A 17,315-nucleotide genomic window follows, 5' to 3' on the forward strand; every position below is an offset into this window, starting at 1 on the left:
CACAGAACACAGCACAAAAATTAGCTATGAAAAACTTTGAATTTAATCCTTCTTAAATCCAGATTGTGAGAAAGCTTCTGGCTTAGACTTGCTCATGAAGGATTTTCAAAGAGTAAGAGATGGGAAAGAAGTAAAGAAAAGCATGAAAGGCATGACTGTAGGGGCATGCCTGCTGGTTTGATGACATAATATAAAACTAAACTCATCAACTAGAACACAGACAAAAAGAAGAATTAAAAAGTTAAACCGAACATTGAACTGGGAATTGTAGGTGAATTTCTGCTTTAACATCACAGTTATTCAGTATGATTCAGCATCATTTGAACGGCTACCCTCTCAGGATGTTCTATATCTGCCCTAGATGGCAATTAATAGCCGATGATTTTTCTCAGTTAGTCATAGGAGCTAATGAAGCTCATTCATATGCTAGCTCATCAGTGGAAATGAATTTTTAAATGCAGTGGTTACAGTTACAATACTCAGATGAACAAACCCCCAGAGGTGACTTAACTGAATTCAGCGTGAAGGAGACACAGATCATTTATAAACATATGTGACAAGTGTAAGGTTTGACGGATTTCTTGGAGACACAAATAATGACAAGCTCAATTATTCTAAAGTAAGAATGACTAGAATGATAGACTGAAAATTTATCTGAAGGAAGGAGATATTATTAGAGGACAGTGTTCTCTGTGTGAGTGTAGTGTTGCAACAGTTGCAAAATCATTCAGCAAGTGGATGCTGGACCCTGAGACAGATCTAGAGATGAGCTATCAATTTGTCACAACACTAGAGAGAGAGCAAGAGAGGAGGAATGGTACAACATAATGGGGCAGCAAAGATTAGTATCCCAGGCTCAGAGGGACATTTTTATATAAAAATAGTGGGAGTGTGGGTGTGTACATGTGTCTGAAAGACAAAATATCTAGAAAAGTGAAGGAGAGAAAAGGGGAGGACAGATCAATAGTAAACAGGCACATGGAAAAGAGTTGAAAGGACAAAGTAGAAGCACTCACAGGATGTTTAGCAGACAGTCTTCCACTCACTGCACTTGTCTGATTCCATGTGGAAGAAATGAACGTCTGAAAAGCAGAGAAACAAGAAAAAAGCATATACTTACTAAACAATGACAATCTATTAACTGTGTCAGACTAAATCATGTATTTATAAAGAACATTCCAAATCATCTGTGGTTTAATAAATTAATAATACATAAATGGAAAACACTGGCAAAAAAGAGAAAAGATTTAAACAAAATATTAAAATAAAATTACTATAATAAGTTGGAGACAAGATGCACTGCCGTTCAAAAGTCTGGGATCAGTAAGACTTGTAGTGTTTTTTAAAGAAGTTTCTTATGCTCATCAAGGCTGCATTTATTTAATCAAAAATACAGACAAAAACTCTATTATTGCAAAATGTTACAATATAAAATTATGTTTTTTTTATTTTAAAATACTTTAAAAAATATAATGTGATGCAAAACTGAATTTTTATCAGCCATTACTCTAGTCTTAAGTGTCAAATGATCCTTCGGAAATCACTCTAATATGCTGATTTATTATTAGAATTATCAATGTTGAAAACAGTTGTCAAATATTTTTTTTAGACCGTGATACTTTTTTAGGATTTTTTTGATGAATAAAAAGTTAAAAGGAACAGCATTTATTCAAAATATAAATCTTTTCTAACAATATAAGTCTTTGCTATCACTTTTTATCAATTTAACACATCCTTGAAAAAATAAACATTTACTGACCCCAAAATTTTGAACGGTAGTGTATACTGAGTTAGAAAAGATTTCTAGAAAATAGGGATGTAACGATATTTCGTGGTACGATATTTCGCGATGCAAAAATGTTACGATATGTATCGTAGAGTGATGACGATACATTTACGATATGACGACAGTCTAATCCTATTGGTTGAGCTGCCGACGTCTCCTACTCTGCAACAGCGCTGCTTGTGCTTTCATTGCAGAATCAGATGCAGAAATCATTTGAGCTGAATATTAGTAGAGCAACATGAGTTCGGCTGAAACTAAAGATACCCTGTCTTCACGTCCGACAGCATTTTGGTTTCACAGTCACGCTACAGTACGACGGTAGAAAAAAAATTACCGACAAAACATTATTACAGTCACGGTGCATGTTATTAACACGGAGTGGGAAATGAAAAGATCCGTGCTTCAGACTCACCCGCTTTTCGAGTCACACATTGGAACAAACATCTTAAAGCTTTTATGGCTCTTAGTGACAGAAACCTCCGAAGATGTAGCCTATTGTAATCGTTTTATGAGCAGCAGCCACGATTTAAGCAGTTACCGCACAGATAACTATTTACAACCAAAAGCACATTTCACTGAGCGCATGTCGGAGTGTTGAAAACATGATCAAAATCATTTAAATAGGCTATAATGGAGCTGTATGATCCATAAAATACGGAGAAAGGCTATTAATAAAGGAAAAAAAATCCAGAAAATGCGTGTATAGCCTGCGCAGGTAAAAATACAATTATGTGTAAAATGTCATAGTAAACTGTGTCTGATATGAAAACTACGCTAGTCATTGTCCCATAAAATCACAAATAGCAAATAACACATATAGTTTTTTCATTACGTTTCATTTATTTTGTTTTTGTTAAGTAAAACTAGACCTTGTTGTTTGCAACTACGTTTACCCCGAGACCGTGTCGCGAACACCAGCTCGACCGCAAAACACTTTCACTTTGAGAGAAAGCGGCAGCCGCGGAGAGATTCCACCGCTTGACGCGTCCATGTGAAAGGGCTTTTAAACGGTCTTCAGACAGCGTGAACACAAAACGGGACCGTTTGAGAGCAGCGTCAGCGTGTACCGGATTGAGTCCAAAGAGCAAATACCCGTGCATGTCACCCGCACCGCACCTGACAGATAAATATTATTCCACCCGTTACGTCAGTTTTAGCGGTTCACCCTGACTCTGTTTGGCACACACATAGAATCTTGCATTGATAGCAGGTTTAAAGAATTTGACATCTTGACAATCTTATGTTAAATAAAAATAAAATAAAAATAAATCAGTGACAGACAGACCAGTTGTTAATTTTAATACAGGTTTTTATTAAACCTTAAAATGTGACCTTGTATGTAAAACTAAGAAAGCTATTGAACTTTTTTTTTTTATCTGTTGTTTGATTTTCAGTTTCATGTTTTAACTTTGGTTCAAAATATCGTGATACGTATCGTATCGTGAACCCAATATCGGGATACGTACCGTATCGTGACCTAGGCATATCGTTACACCCCTACTAGAAAACAAACTTTTGTACGGCTATTTATACAATAGCACAAAACAGCATGTTTTAAAATCAAATTTTGTGTTAAAAGTGTTATTTTTTGCACAAACACAGCATGAACAGCTTATTCAAATACATCTGAATATTTCATAGGAAAAAGCACAGAAACATTGTCGAAATAATGACTCAAATGTTACACTCTTGTACTGCCACCTAGTGTGCATGGTTTGATTTGTAAAATTCTGTATGTCCAACTTCTTACCTTGCTCATACAGGACAAAATGCCATCCACAAATGCAGTCTTGATTTTGTGAATCTGTCTGTATTCAAGTATGATTTTGGGCAGTGGATGCAGCTTCTGTAGTTGCAATAGCTAAAAATGGAGTACAAGAAAGCTGAATTAAAACAGATAACACTCCATTTTTAATTTTAGTTAAAGAATCAGACCTCATGGACCAAATGGAGTGCTCAAAATATAAAAAAAAAAAACTAAAACATTAATTTAGACTCTTAATCTATCTAAAAAGTCTTTTGTAGCTTATAAACTATTTAATTTATCCGGCTTATCTACAATTTAAACATGTAACAGGTAATCTAATAAATGTTACAAATTGTTAAACATTTAAAATGACAAATTGTTGACAATAATTAAATATAAACAATAACATCCATGACACCATTTCATGTTTATTTGCACAGTATACGGACATTAGATGTGTACTCACTGCTGTTTCTGAGGTGGACTGCTGTTTTTTGATTGTTTTGGGAAGCTTCTTATTCTCACAAAGCTCATGTAAACGCAGCTTCTCAAACAAGATCTGAAAAGAGGAGAGATTTGTAATACTTATTTATAGTTCACTTAACTAGTAGTAGTATAGTTCATCATGTTAGTGACAGAACGAAGCCTAAATAATAGACACCATTTTGGGCATCACAGGGCATCTATGATTATGCTTAGATATGGTGTCAAGGCAGACAGCTAGCAAAGTTTTAAAAGGCATTCAAAAACACTGACCAATCTAAGCTGAGCACTGCTGGACACCAAGAACTTTTGACCTGCAGCCTTGTGAGCCTCCTGCTCTAACTGCTTCATCTTAGACTGAGAAAGAGCACAGGAAAAAGAGAATGGAGCTGCTGCACATTCAGACACTTTTAAATACAGAAGATGCAGTAACACCCCCACAGAGAATAATCCAGTCGTGTTTAATTCATTCCTTCCTTTTTCTGAGTGAACTAGAGGATGACAGAGATGTACAAAGTAGAAAAATATATACAAGAGGAAGAGGAGTTAATGAAGATGAGTTTATGAAGTAAATACGAAAAAAAAAAACTAGAAAGAAAACAATATACCGTTTATGCACATAAAGCGAAGGAATGAGATATGAGAGGAAATGTTAATGTTCTTTTTGAGAAAGCAGATGCCAGCAGTGGTAGATCCAGTCATTAATATTAACTACATGCAATATTCCCTCAATTCCCCTTTAGAGAATATAGACCTGAGAAAGTCACTGTTTATAGCGGTTTATGCAATCACACACACTCTTACCCCCAGGAGCTCTGAAGTATTTTTCAAGGCCTCCTTGTCCACATGCATTTTATAGCTTTCCATTGCTGAGAGAGAGAAAAGAGGGAACAATGTTAATGCAGCAAATCAAAATTATTGGCTTTATTGTGAATGCATGACCAAATCTAATTCATTAGACAGTGATATATGGCTCCCTTCTTAAACATAGTTTTATTTCAGACTGTGGAGGTAAATTTAAAGATATAAAGAATGAATGTGCTGCACTGAAAGTTTACTCAATAGATCAAGTGACTGAAGAATGAGATAAATTTAATTCCAGTGTCATTACAGTGCTTCGCTCACAAATTACATGATTAAGGAAGAAACTGCATGTGACCACATTTTCAATAAAATTATGTCGTTTGTGGCAATTTCACTATATATAGATGTTAAATGCTGATTATTTTACCAAAATAAGAGGGATCATACAAAATGCAAGTTCATTTTGCATACACTTGATTCTTAATACTGTGTTGTTACCTGAATGATCCACAGCTGTTTTTGTTTTTTGTTTAGTGATAGTTGTTCATGAGTCCCTTGTTTGTCCTAAACAGTTCTTCATAAGAAAATCCTTCAGGTCCCACAGATTCTTTGATTTTTCAGAATTTGAACACTTTCCAACAATGACTGTATGATTTTGAGATCCATCTTTTCACACTGAGGACAACTGAGGGACTCATATGCAACTATTACAGAAAGATCAAATGCTCACTTACGCTTCAGAAGGAAAAACTATGCATTAAGAGCCAGGGGTGTGAACTTTTGTTGTCCTCAGTGTGAAAAGATGGATCTCAAAATCAGAGTCATCGTTGGAAAGGGTTCAAATACACAAAAATGCTGAAAATCAAAGAATCTGTCCCTCAGTTGTAGAAATATCTTAGAAATGGACACCTGAAATATCTTATTCATGCATTTAATATGATCCCTCTTATTTTGGTAAAATAATTAACATTTTGCAGATTCTGCATGGTGTATGTAAACTTTTGACTTCAACTGTATACAGTATATACACAAATTTGTGCAACACTAATGGAAAAAATGCCTGTGACAAACAGTCAAAAAAAGTTTCAAGTAAAAATGGAAATAAACAAACATGAAATGAAATGAACAGCTCAAGCAAATGCAGTATGATGAAATTCTGAGTTAAATCGTTTGCTTTTTCTCTAAAATCTGTTTGCTCAGACCTGCCAGAACTGGAATTATGTTTTGTTCTATGCCAGAATAGAGCTGCCACAGTCCCTGAGTCTATAGACAAAAAAACAGAAAAATGAGAGCATGAGAGAAAACTGATGAACAGTGTGCATTATGCTTTATTTAGAAAAGATTCATTTTAAATCACCTGAAGCTTGTTATGCAGTTCCTCCATTAGATTGTATAGGAGAAACAAGTTTGAGATCACTTGAGTCACCTGATAGAACAGTAAAGAGAGAGACAATGCCCCTGTAAAAGTCAAAATTGGAGGCTTTTTCTGATCACCATTTGTTGAATCAAGTGTGTATATCTGACCTTGGCTTGCCCAAGCACAGGTTGCAATGATGTGGACGTAACTGGATGTGAGTAGTGCTTGGAAAGCAGGGTCTGAAAGCAGAACGCAGAGTCGGCAGGATCTAACATCCATGCTGCAATCTGAGGATCCATCACTTGACACCCCAACACTGCACAGACACAAATATCACCCACATTACCACCATTCCCACATTTAAAAATCCATAGATGCATTAAAACACTATATTTAATAGTAAGATTTTCAATGTGATCTTAGACCTTTGAATCCTTTTCTATATGACATGGTAACTGTTTAAATAGTCAGAGATAAAGGAACTTCATGTGTGTGTGCCACCTTGTTTCCAGCTCAAGTCCTTGCTGAAGTGTTTCAGTGCTGTGCGCAGCAGGTCTTTAGCTTTAAAGCATACAAACGGCTTTGTATCACACATCATTTGCATGAGGATTTCTCTGAGGACACACAAACATACAGATAGACAGAAAAACACACTGAACATCACCTACAGCATCTACAAATGTGCTCACTAGGGGTGTAACGATATGCCTAGGTCACGATACGGTACGTATCCCGATATTGGGTTCACGATACGATACGTATCACGATATTTTGAACCAAAGTTAAAACATGAAACTGAAAATCAAACAACAGATAAAAAAAAAAAGTTCAATAGCTTTCTTAGTTTTACATACAAGGTCACATTTTAAGGTTTAATAAAAACCTGTATTAAAATTAACAACTGGTCTGTCTGTCACTGATTTATTTTTATTTTATTTTTATTTAACATAAGATTGTCAAGATGTCAAATTCTTTAAACCTGCTATCAATGCAAGATTCTATGTGTGTGCCAAACAGAGTCAGGGTGAACCGCTAAAACTGACGTAACGGGTGGAATAATATTTATCTGTCAGGTGCGGTGCGGGTGACATGCACGGGTATTTGCTCTTTGGACTCAATCCGGTACACGCTGACGCTGCTCTCAAACGGTCCCGTTTTGTGTTCACGCTGTCTGAAGACCGTTTAAAAGCCCTTTCACATGGACGCGTCAAGCGGTGGAATCTCTCCGCGGCTGCCGCTTTCTCTCAAAGTGAAAGTGTTTTGCGGTCGAGCTGGTGTTCGCGACACGGTCTCGGGGTAAACGTAGTTGCAAACAACAAGGTCTAGTTTTACTTAACAAAAACAAAATAAATGAAACGTAATGAAAAAACTATATGTGTTATTTGCTATTTGTGATTTTATGGGACAATGACTAGCGTAGTTTTCATATCAGACACAGTTTACTATGACATTTTACACATAATTGTATTTTTACCTGCGCAGGCTATACACGCATTTTCTGGATTTTTTTTCCTTTATTAATAGCCTTTCTCCGTATTTTATGGATCATACAGCTCCATTATAGCCTATTTAAATGATTTTGATCATGTTTTCAACACTCCGACATGCGCTCAGTGAAATGTGCTTTTGGTTGTAAATAGTTATCTGTGCGGTAACTGCTTAAATCGTGGCTGCTGCTCATAAAACGATTACAATAGGCTACATCTTCGGAGGTTTCTGTCACTAAGAGCCATAAAAGCTTTAAGATGTTTGTTCCAATGTGTGACTCGAAAAGCGGGTGAGTCTGAAGCACGGATCTTTTCATTTCCCACTCCGTGTTAATAACATGCACCGTGACTGTAATAATGTTTTGTCGGTAATTTTTTTTCTACCGTCGTACTGTAGCGTGACTGTGAAACCAAAATGCTGTCGGACGTGAAGACAGGGTATCTTTAGTTTCAGCCGAACTCATGTTGCTCTACTAATATTCAGCTCAAATGATTTCTGCATCTGATTCTGCAATGAAAGCACAAGCAGCGCTGTTGCAGAGTAGGAGACGTCGGCAGCTCAACCAATAGGATTAGACTGTCGTCATATCGTAAATGTATCGTCATCACTCTACGATACATATCGTAACATTTTTGCATCGCGAAATATCGTACCACGAAATATCGTTACATCCCTAGTGCTCACCTAAATACAATTCCATATTACATCTTTAACAGGGACACAATAAGGAGAGTTGTTTCCTTTCCTTTCCTTTCCTTTCCAAATACAAACACACCTGGTAAAGACATCCTGCTTTTGTGTACAGTCTTGTTGGGCCCAGGCTGGTGCCTGCTCTAGTTTGAGGTACAACACTCTCTCTGGTGGTCTGTCCTGTGGTCCCTCTGAATCTAAATCTCTCTTCAACAGAACCAGAAGGCCACACACCGAAGGGCACAGCTTCTTTAGGAGAGACATTAAATAACAATACGTTGAATAACAAAATTTAAAAGAATTTCAGTTTCTGCATAATTTGCAGCAAATCTTGTGTTCCGATCTCCTTAAAACTTTGCATGCTTGTTTAGAATCACCTGTCACATCTGCTCACCAAGAGTTTTTCTTTAGGCTTTATAGGATTTTGGGTAAATTTGGACAGGCCTCTTTTCTAAACAACCCCGGTATAGCTTCCAAAGGATACATTTTAACATTTTTTAATTATAATTATTGACCCACAGAGGTCAGAGAATTGCACTGCAGTGTTTTTTTTTTTTTTTTACAAATTGAGTGAAGTAGTTTTTAGTAGACATCATCTCAATCATTTAACAAAATATTCAATTGACAGCAGTGGTTCTAGAGGCAAAGTTGTCCAGAATAAGGAGTTCTATCATATGATATGAATATATGCGAAAAACATTGTACGGTGCAATGTACAATCATTAACGAACTTGAAAAATGTGATATCGCACCCCCCAGTGGCCAATTTCTTTCAAATTTCTTACAGACCTTTGGGGCTGTGAGTCAAACAGGCCCACCAACTTTCGTTCCAATTGGCCTCTGTTAACCTTGTTCAACAGGTGCTCAAATTCATCGGCCAGTGGCGGCGATATTTTTTTATATGCAAATGTTCTTATAAACACTTGTGGCACTTTGGACCAAGACCATGCACAGCGATTTTCATGTTGATAGGACAAATGGTTGCGTAGTTATAGCCATGTTTTTTCCCTCTTATAGCCCCACCAAGTGGCCAAGCTCCACTATTTTTTTCCTGTGACCTCAGATTGAGCTCTTACATATGTGTTCTGAGCTTAGTGAAGATATCTCGTTCCGTTCAGGAGTTTTAGGGATTTCACTAAAAGTGGCCCCAGCTCTTTCAAATGTTTGGTGTCCCTTTTCTACAGTGAGTCAAAAGTTAAACTCTTTTTGATAACTATTGATATTTCACTCTGCAGAGAATCGTCCTGGACTAGTTTGGTTCCGATTGTGTAAAAAATCTACTTTGCAAAAGTTTTATTTTTCGTCGAAATTCTCGCCAGGCCCTCGATCGAATCTGAGGCATTACTCAAGTCTTCAGTGTCACATGATCCTTCAGAAATCACTCCAATATGCTGATTTGCTGCTCAAGAAACATTTCTTATTATTATAAATGTTAAAAACAGTTTTCGTGAAAACTGTAATGCATTTCTGGGAGTATTTGATAAATAGAAAGTTTCAATTATTATAAACGGAAGTATTTTGTAATGCATTACAAATGCATATACTGTTACACAAGTTAATGTACCCCACTGACCCCAAACGCTTGAAAAGTAGTTTATATCAACTAAATTTGTAGCATAGCCAAAGCTTAATAGTTTAGCTTAATGAACATCATACCTGTTCTGGGTCCAACTGTATGGTGCCATCTTGGTATACCATGGTAACAACAAATGCTTTCGCTTTTCCAGCCTCCTCAAACAAACACTCTCTCTCCTCTTGTGAGAGACGGCCGGTGTCACACACCCTGGGGTCAGAGGTCAAACTAAAAGCCCCTCTAGCAGTTGCAGTGGTTCCATCTTCTTTTTTCTCTGTTTCTAATGGTGTTTCACAGCTTTGTGGTTTGGAGCGATTTGATTTATTGCATCCTTGACTCTTTAAATCTTTTTGGGGTCTGAGAGGATGTCTCTGCCTCTTGGCTGTAGGCTGTGGAGTTTTTGGTTTTAGAAGCTTTTTTGAGCCCTTTACTTTTGCCTTGTGGATGAGCTGCGAGGGGAACCTCAGGGATCTGAGTGTCTTTTTGCGCAACTCCTGTGATGAAGTGATCTTAGGAGCTTCCTGTGAGGGTCCAGGGGGTTCCAATTTCCCAACATGCTTTGGAAATGATTTAATCTCACCAGCCTGTGTGTGTTAAGTAGACAAATGCAAGTAGAGTTAAAACAGAGTGCATCTGAGTTCAAACCACATGTGATGAAAATATTCAAACATAATTCAAATAAAGCCAATTTCATAACTTCAAAAAGCTTAAATCGGCAGCAGACAGCCATCCACACAAGCCTATTCAGAGTGTGGCTGTCAGTGCCAGACAAATCAGCTTAAAAAAGCTTCAGTAAGAGAGCATGTACACACAGTTCCCAGGCTGTCACTAATAAAGCTCTCTAAAGCAGTTTTCAGGCTGATGCACCCACACTTTTATCGCTGCTAGGACAAGTCTTGTCTGGGACTTCTCAACCTCTGAATGACCCCTTTGATTCTTTACGTAACAGACATCTGCAGTAAAAGACTTCCATTATTCATTAGTAGGCTGTTTCACCTTGAAAGGAGTTCAAATAAAACTACACCAAACATTCAGGGTCAAAACATTCTTGCACACTAAATAACTGATCCCTAGATAACTAAGGCTTTTTAATGTTCAAGCTATTTTTAGAACATCTAGAACTTAGTGTTCTTTGTCTAGATAAGTCTGTAAGCAGGTAAAAAGGATGCTGTGTGTGTGCTTAGTTCACTGTCAGTACTTCTTCTCTTCATCACTCGGATGCTCTATACTTCAGAACCCTGGGGAAGTTTTGTTTTTTCTTCTCTGCACAAAGGAAACTTACAATTTTTTTTACAGAAATGGAGATTGATGCTTTATCGTCATTCCCACAGTGTAATGTAGTGCTGTTAATAACACCACTCTGAGACATCGAGTACAGGGAGAACCTTATAACTGATCCCTTAAAGACCACTTTTTACCTGTGCTGCACAGAGTACACCTTGTAAAAGGGAAGTTAATTGCAGCTTAAAAGGTCAGGATGTTTTAAAATATACAGGGCCTTGCAAAAGTATTCATTTTTTTTCACATTTCGTTATGTTGAACTGTTCCCACATCAATCTACACTCCATACACCACAATGGAAAAGCAAAAAAACAGGTTTTTAACATCTTTACCAAAAAAAAAAAAAAAAAAAAACCTTAAATGATTCCATTGCATAAGTATTCACACCCTTATCTAGGACAGTTAAAATTTAGCTCAGGAGCATTCATATTGCTTGTAGATGTTACTACACTTTGAGTAAAGTTAAGTAGTTAATAGAAGGTCTAAAAGCTGAAAGTGCATAGAGGTAAAAAAAAAAAACTGCCTGTAGAACTCAGGATTGCATCAAGCCACATATCTGGGGAATAATTCAGAAAAACGTTGCTGCACTGAAGGTTTACAGAAGCATGTAGTTTCTGTTATCCTTAATGGAGAAAGTTTGAAGCAACCACTACTCTTTCTAGAGCTGGCCTCCTGGAGATAGGCAGATAACTGCTAAATGCAGGGTGTCCCCTTTCCCCGCTCTTATTTGCTATTGCTATTGAACCCCTGGCAATTGCACTACGTACTGATCCAGAGGTGCAGGGAATTTTTCGGGATGGTCTAGAACAGAAGGTTTCATTATATGCTGACGATCTTATTTTATTTATATCCAACCCCCTAGTCTCAATTCCTCGAGCAGTTTTAATACTGGACTCATTTAGTATTTTTTCGGGTTATAAATTGAATTTTTCTAAAAGTGAACTATTTCCAGTGAATTCAGCTGCGTCAAGTATCTCATATTCAAATTTCCAGTTTAGAGTTGTTAAGAACCAGTTTCGGTATTTGGGTGTCCAAGTAACACGTAGACATGCTGACTTGTTTAAAGCCAATCTCAGCCCTTTATTAGAAGTTACAAAATCTCTGTTTTTGTCATGGAAACCTCTTCCTCTCTCACTAATAGGAAAGGTAAATGCAGTTAAAATGAACATTCTTCCCAAATTTTTATATTTATTTCAATGCTTGCCCATATTTATTCCCAAGTCCTTTTTCTCAGGTTTGGAAAAAATGATCTCTTCTTTTATCTGGAATAACAAACCTAGACGAATAGGTCTAAAGCATTTGGTTAAGCCAAAGGAGCTGGGAGGTTTGGCTTTGCCTCACTTTCAAACTTACTACTGGGCAGCCAACTTTAGAAACTTACTATACTGGGTGCAACATGATTTGCAATTGTGCGAACCTCTTTGGGTGCAAATAGAGGCTAAATGTTGTTCCCCAGTCACGCTAACATCTTTGCTCTGTTCTTCTATCCCCTCCACTCATAGTATCTTGATTAAGAATCCAGTTGTTAAACATTCTCTGAGGATTTGGACTCAGTTCCGCAAAGCTCAACAACTTAAGGGTCTTTCTTCAGCTGCACCCATTGCGAGTAATTTTTCTTTTCCACCTTCTCTTCTTGATAAGGCCTTCAACATTTGGAAATTGCAAGGTTTAGTTACAATTGACCAGCTATTTATAGATAATACCTTTGCTTCATTTGACCAACTTAAAGAAAAATTTGGCTTGCCTAATTCACATTTATTTAGGTATTTTCAAGCTCGGAGCTTTGCTCGTAAACACTTTTCGGATTTCCCCTCGGCTCCTCCTACTGGTGTGTTGGAGAATATTTTATATCAGCATAGATGTATTAGGGGTGCCATATCAAAGATTTATAGTTTAATAAATAACAAACAAACCCCATCGAGCATGTCTTTAAAATCTCTTTGGGAGGAGGACTTAAATATCATCTTAGAAAATGAAATTTGGGATGCTGTCTTAAAAAGGATACATTCTTCTTCAGTTAGCTCTAGACATAGGCTTATTCAATTTAAGGTGGTGCATCGTATTCACTGGTCTAGGGTACAACTTAATAGGATATTTCCTGATCTAGACCCCACTTGTCCACGTTGTGTTGTGGAGCCAGCCTCTCTGTTTCATTCTTTTTGGGCTTGTTCTAAGTTATTGACGTTTTGGGGTAGAATTTTCAAGTGTTTTTCAGAAATTTTTAATACAGCAATAGACCCCTACCCTTTAACTGCCCTATTTGGGGTTCTTCCGGACAATGTGAAACTGACAGCTTTAGAAATGGATAATATTGCACTTTGCACACTGTTGGCTAGGCGGCTTATACTTATTAATTGGAAGCAACCATCTCCTCCAACCTATCGTCAATGGGTCTTCGACCTACTTTTTGCCCTTAAACTTGAAAAGATTAAATTTGGAGTTCGAATGAAACCAGATCTTTTTATAAAATCTTGGAGCCCATTTCTGGAATACTTTAAGGATGCAGGTTTTGGATAATTTTTTTTTTTTTTTTTTTGTCTGTTGTTCCTTATTTTTTTTTCTCTGCTTGTTTAGATGATTATTTGTATGTTTATATTATTGTGATTATATGTTCATACGAATGTGGGCATTTAATATACCCACTTATTTGTGTATGTTTTATTTAATTTTTTCCCCCGTTTTCTTTGTCTTGTAATAATTTGATTGACAATTGTGCCTTGAGATGCTTGTGTATTATCTTGAATAAAAAAAAAAAAAAAAAAAAAAAAAAAAAAAAAAAAAGATAACTGCTAAATGCTGATCTTGTTGCAAATCATACCCAAAAAAGGCTGTAAAGGTGTTTCTGCATTAAGGGTGTAAATACAAGTGCTTATTTCATTTTTTTTTTTTTTATATACACGTATTAAGTTGAGACAATCCTGTTTTTGCTTTGTCATTATGGTGTATGGAGTGTAGACTGATGTGGGGGAAAAAATATTTTAAAACAGTTTAATATAAGGCAGCAACATACCAAAACGTGAAAAAAAAATTAAGAGATAAATACTTTTGCAAGGCATAGGCCTAAAAATATGTCAGAGCTGTGACCTAGTAGTTAGTGTTTCCTAATCTTATTTCTCCCTCTCCAGCATCTCTTTACCATATTGTTAGCAATTAGGTTCAATTATCAAATTCAAAGGGGAAAAAAAGTTGAATGTTGAGATCCAGGGCCCGTATCCCTAAAGAATTTTTGTGCAAAAAGTGGCTCCTAGCGGCCAAATTCTAAGAAAATTCTCAGAGTCATGACGTTTTCTTAGAATTTCCCCTAAAAGTGACACGAAAATCCCAGTTAATATAAAAGCTATTCCTCAAGATTCCTAGCGCTTAAAAGGGCTCCTAAGGCGAGATCTGCTAAGAGCAGGGAAGAGGACTTTTAGTGGCTTAGAAGTTCCCCTAAGCAGCTGCACAATATGGCCAACAGAGGAGGCAGGAGAGATGTCCTGCAAACACTGGATGACGGAATTATTGAGACGCTACAGATTGGATCGTGCAGGAATCATGTTTGTGGTGGATCTCCTTAGAGATGCAATTACTTCACCAACTCGACGCCACAGCGCTATTACACCGGAGAAGAAAGTAATCACAGACATTGATAAAAGCTGAGCCGTGCTACCCTCGTTAAGACCACACTGAGTTGTAACGTTGCAATTTCTACTTCATTAAGGACAGCCCCTTGAGATAGGCCATATTGTTTTCAATGGGGTCCATATGGGAGTGAAAGTACAAAATATGCCAGCTAGGATATTAATATGAGCAAATAAGACACGAATCATTATTTGAACAGGGTGTAATGAGCTTAAGTTTTCACATATTTTAGATTCTAATGTTAGGCTATAACCCCTACAGCTTACTATTCATTTTCCAGATATTTTCTTGAATGTGAAATATTATTTACAATTACAGTCTGCATAAGATTAGAGTTTATGATTAGATTAGATGTTTATTGATTTGAGGGTACATCCTTTGCTCATTATCACCAAAAGTTCATTTTCATCAAACTTGTAGGATCAACCAATCACGGCTTTTGAAATGATGACTCATACCTAGCAACGGGGTCAACCACACCTCCTCACTAAGATAGGATTTTCCATCCATTCCTTGCTCAGAGTTCACTGAAAATGTTCTGGAATCACTTCTAAGCTAAAACTCCTGGCAAGGAATTTTTAGGTTAAGTTAGGAGCTCTCTGAGAGGATTCTCAGAATCTTTAGGGATACGGGCCCAGAAATTCAAAAACATCTCTGGTGACATAACATATCCACGACTGCCTTCTCTTTACACTGGAGTCAGTACATTACCTGAGAATGGGACTGGATGCTGTGCTGCACTTCACCACTGGTGGGGGGTACTGTTGACTCAATTTTTCCATCCATCTCTCCAGCAGACATCAGGATTGTATTCTCATCTGGCTGGGGAGAACCTGCATGTACAATAAAAAGAGTGAATAGTGTCTCAACATTGTCACTGGCATGCTGAATATGTGTGTCAGCAAACCCAACCAAGCTCATTTCTGCCCAGCGGGTATTGTCCGCTGTATCATTAACTTGTTCCTAGCTGTGTGAGGCGTTATATGCCATCTAAAACCATTTTAAACAGCGTTTTGCAAATGATTAATAATTATCTTGATACAACTTGGTTGGTCTATCAAAGAACTGGTTTACAAGAACAAACTGTTTGCAAATCAGACATTAAGGCAGACACACTGGGAGAAAGCCATACATGTGAATAATGTAGTTTGGTATAGCTGCAATGTGAACATTTTGTAAAATATGTATTTGTACTGTCTAGCAATCCATCAAGCTATGTACTTACTAGTTTTGCTCTCTGCAATCTCTCTTCTTTCAGAGCCACTTCTGTCTTTTTCCTTCACAGAGTCCAGTATTTCACCTGACCTAACAGGTTTGTCTTGCACACATTGGAGGGCCGAAACGCTTCCACATATTTCGGCATCTACACAGCTTTCCATTAGAACTGACAATTCAGGGTTTTCGCTATTTTGCCAGTAATGGCTGCTCTCCAGGTCCTCAGATTTAGATGGTGGTTTCTCTACATTAGACATGTTATTACTGTGCTGGTCAGCTCTGGTCTCTTTTGAGATTCCTTCAAAAACAGAATAACTACTATCTTTCGCTGTCAACCCCGATTGACAACTCCAAAATGGCTGTCCTACACCCTCCACGATATCAATCCTCTTTTCTTCTTCTCCAGTTGCTGGATGACAGTTTTTAGTAAGCAGTGCTGTAGTAAGCTGCTCAAAGTTGAACTTCTTAACTGGAGGAGCCTCATGTTGATCACAACCTACTGGGTCTTTTTCAGTGGGTCTTGCTGGTTGATTCCAACTCCTCTTACCGAAGGTCAGTCTATGGATCTCAGTTTCTGTCATAATTTCTGGTCTAGTCTGAGGGCTTCCCATGTTATTTAAGCTGAATTTATGTAAACTGTCTTCTCCCTGTGCTATCGGTATATAAGGCTGGATGTTGGGCTTTATATCAACAGCATGGTATACAGTAGACCTTTCATTACTGGTCACATCCTTTAACTTGATGTGGTTTGAATGCTCCACCAGATCATTAAAATCCAAGGCTCTAAAGACAGAAAGATAAAATAAAACAGATAAAATGATCAGAAAATATTTTATATCAGTGTAAACTTGCACTGTAAATAAACAGTATTATTAAATTTCAAAAAAGTCAGATGAACAGTCATTTTATTTGTAGTTATTAAAGTAATGTATACTTTATTGTTGGCTCAATATATGCACTGCAAATACCTAAATAAAGACCGTTACTGTAGCTGCTGTATAAGTTCTAAGTATTACTCACCTGCTTTTCCCTGCACACAAATCTTGATTTCTGTCATCCATGTCCTGCTGCTGAGGCAGTCGGAACACTGTACCAGATAAGGCTGAAATTTTTAATGTGATTAAGATTACAGAAAAATATTTAAACCATATTTATACCGGTTTGTGAACTAGTCTTTCTCAAAGTCACCAAGCCTAGCTCAAAAGTTTGAACTCGAGTGTTAATAACCAATAAAATGCAGCTTGTTGTTGGCCATAACTTGCCTGACGTT

The 17,315-nt window shown here is 37.2% G+C and overlaps 1 protein-coding gene across 1 annotated transcript in view; it reads right to left on the bottom strand.

Annotated features, from left to right (window-relative positions):
* poln (polymerase (DNA directed) nu) overlaps window positions 1-17,315 on the bottom strand; it is a 55,567-nt gene that overhangs the window by 38,102 nt on the left and 150 nt on the right. Inside the window, exons 2-15 of the mRNA XM_073835795.1 lie at window positions 17,066-17,147; window positions 16,056-16,828; window positions 15,542-15,663; window positions 10,012-10,512; window positions 8,441-8,604; window positions 6,679-6,791; window positions 6,345-6,493; window positions 6,178-6,246; window positions 6,023-6,083; window positions 4,821-4,885; window positions 4,290-4,373; window positions 4,000-4,092; window positions 3,537-3,647; window positions 1,017-1,082 (exon numbers count right to left, since the gene is read on the bottom strand). Coding sequence (XP_073691896.1) covers window positions 1,017-1,082; window positions 3,537-3,647; window positions 4,000-4,092; window positions 4,290-4,373; window positions 4,821-4,885; window positions 6,023-6,083; window positions 6,178-6,246; window positions 6,345-6,493; window positions 6,679-6,791; window positions 8,441-8,604; window positions 10,012-10,512; window positions 15,542-15,663; window positions 16,056-16,828; window positions 17,066-17,147 — 2,453 coding nt within the window. The remainder of the gene's footprint in view (window positions 1-1,016; window positions 1,083-3,536; window positions 3,648-3,999; window positions 4,093-4,289; window positions 4,374-4,820; window positions 4,886-6,022; window positions 6,084-6,177; window positions 6,247-6,344; window positions 6,494-6,678; window positions 6,792-8,440; window positions 8,605-10,011; window positions 10,513-15,541; window positions 15,664-16,055; window positions 16,829-17,065; window positions 17,148-17,315) is intronic.

This window comes from Garra rufa, chromosome 3 (assembly GCF_049309525.1).
Source record: "Garra rufa chromosome 3, GarRuf1.0, whole genome shotgun sequence".
In the NCBI taxonomy this organism is placed as follows: Eukaryota; Metazoa; Chordata; class Actinopteri; order Cypriniformes; family Cyprinidae; genus Garra; species Garra rufa.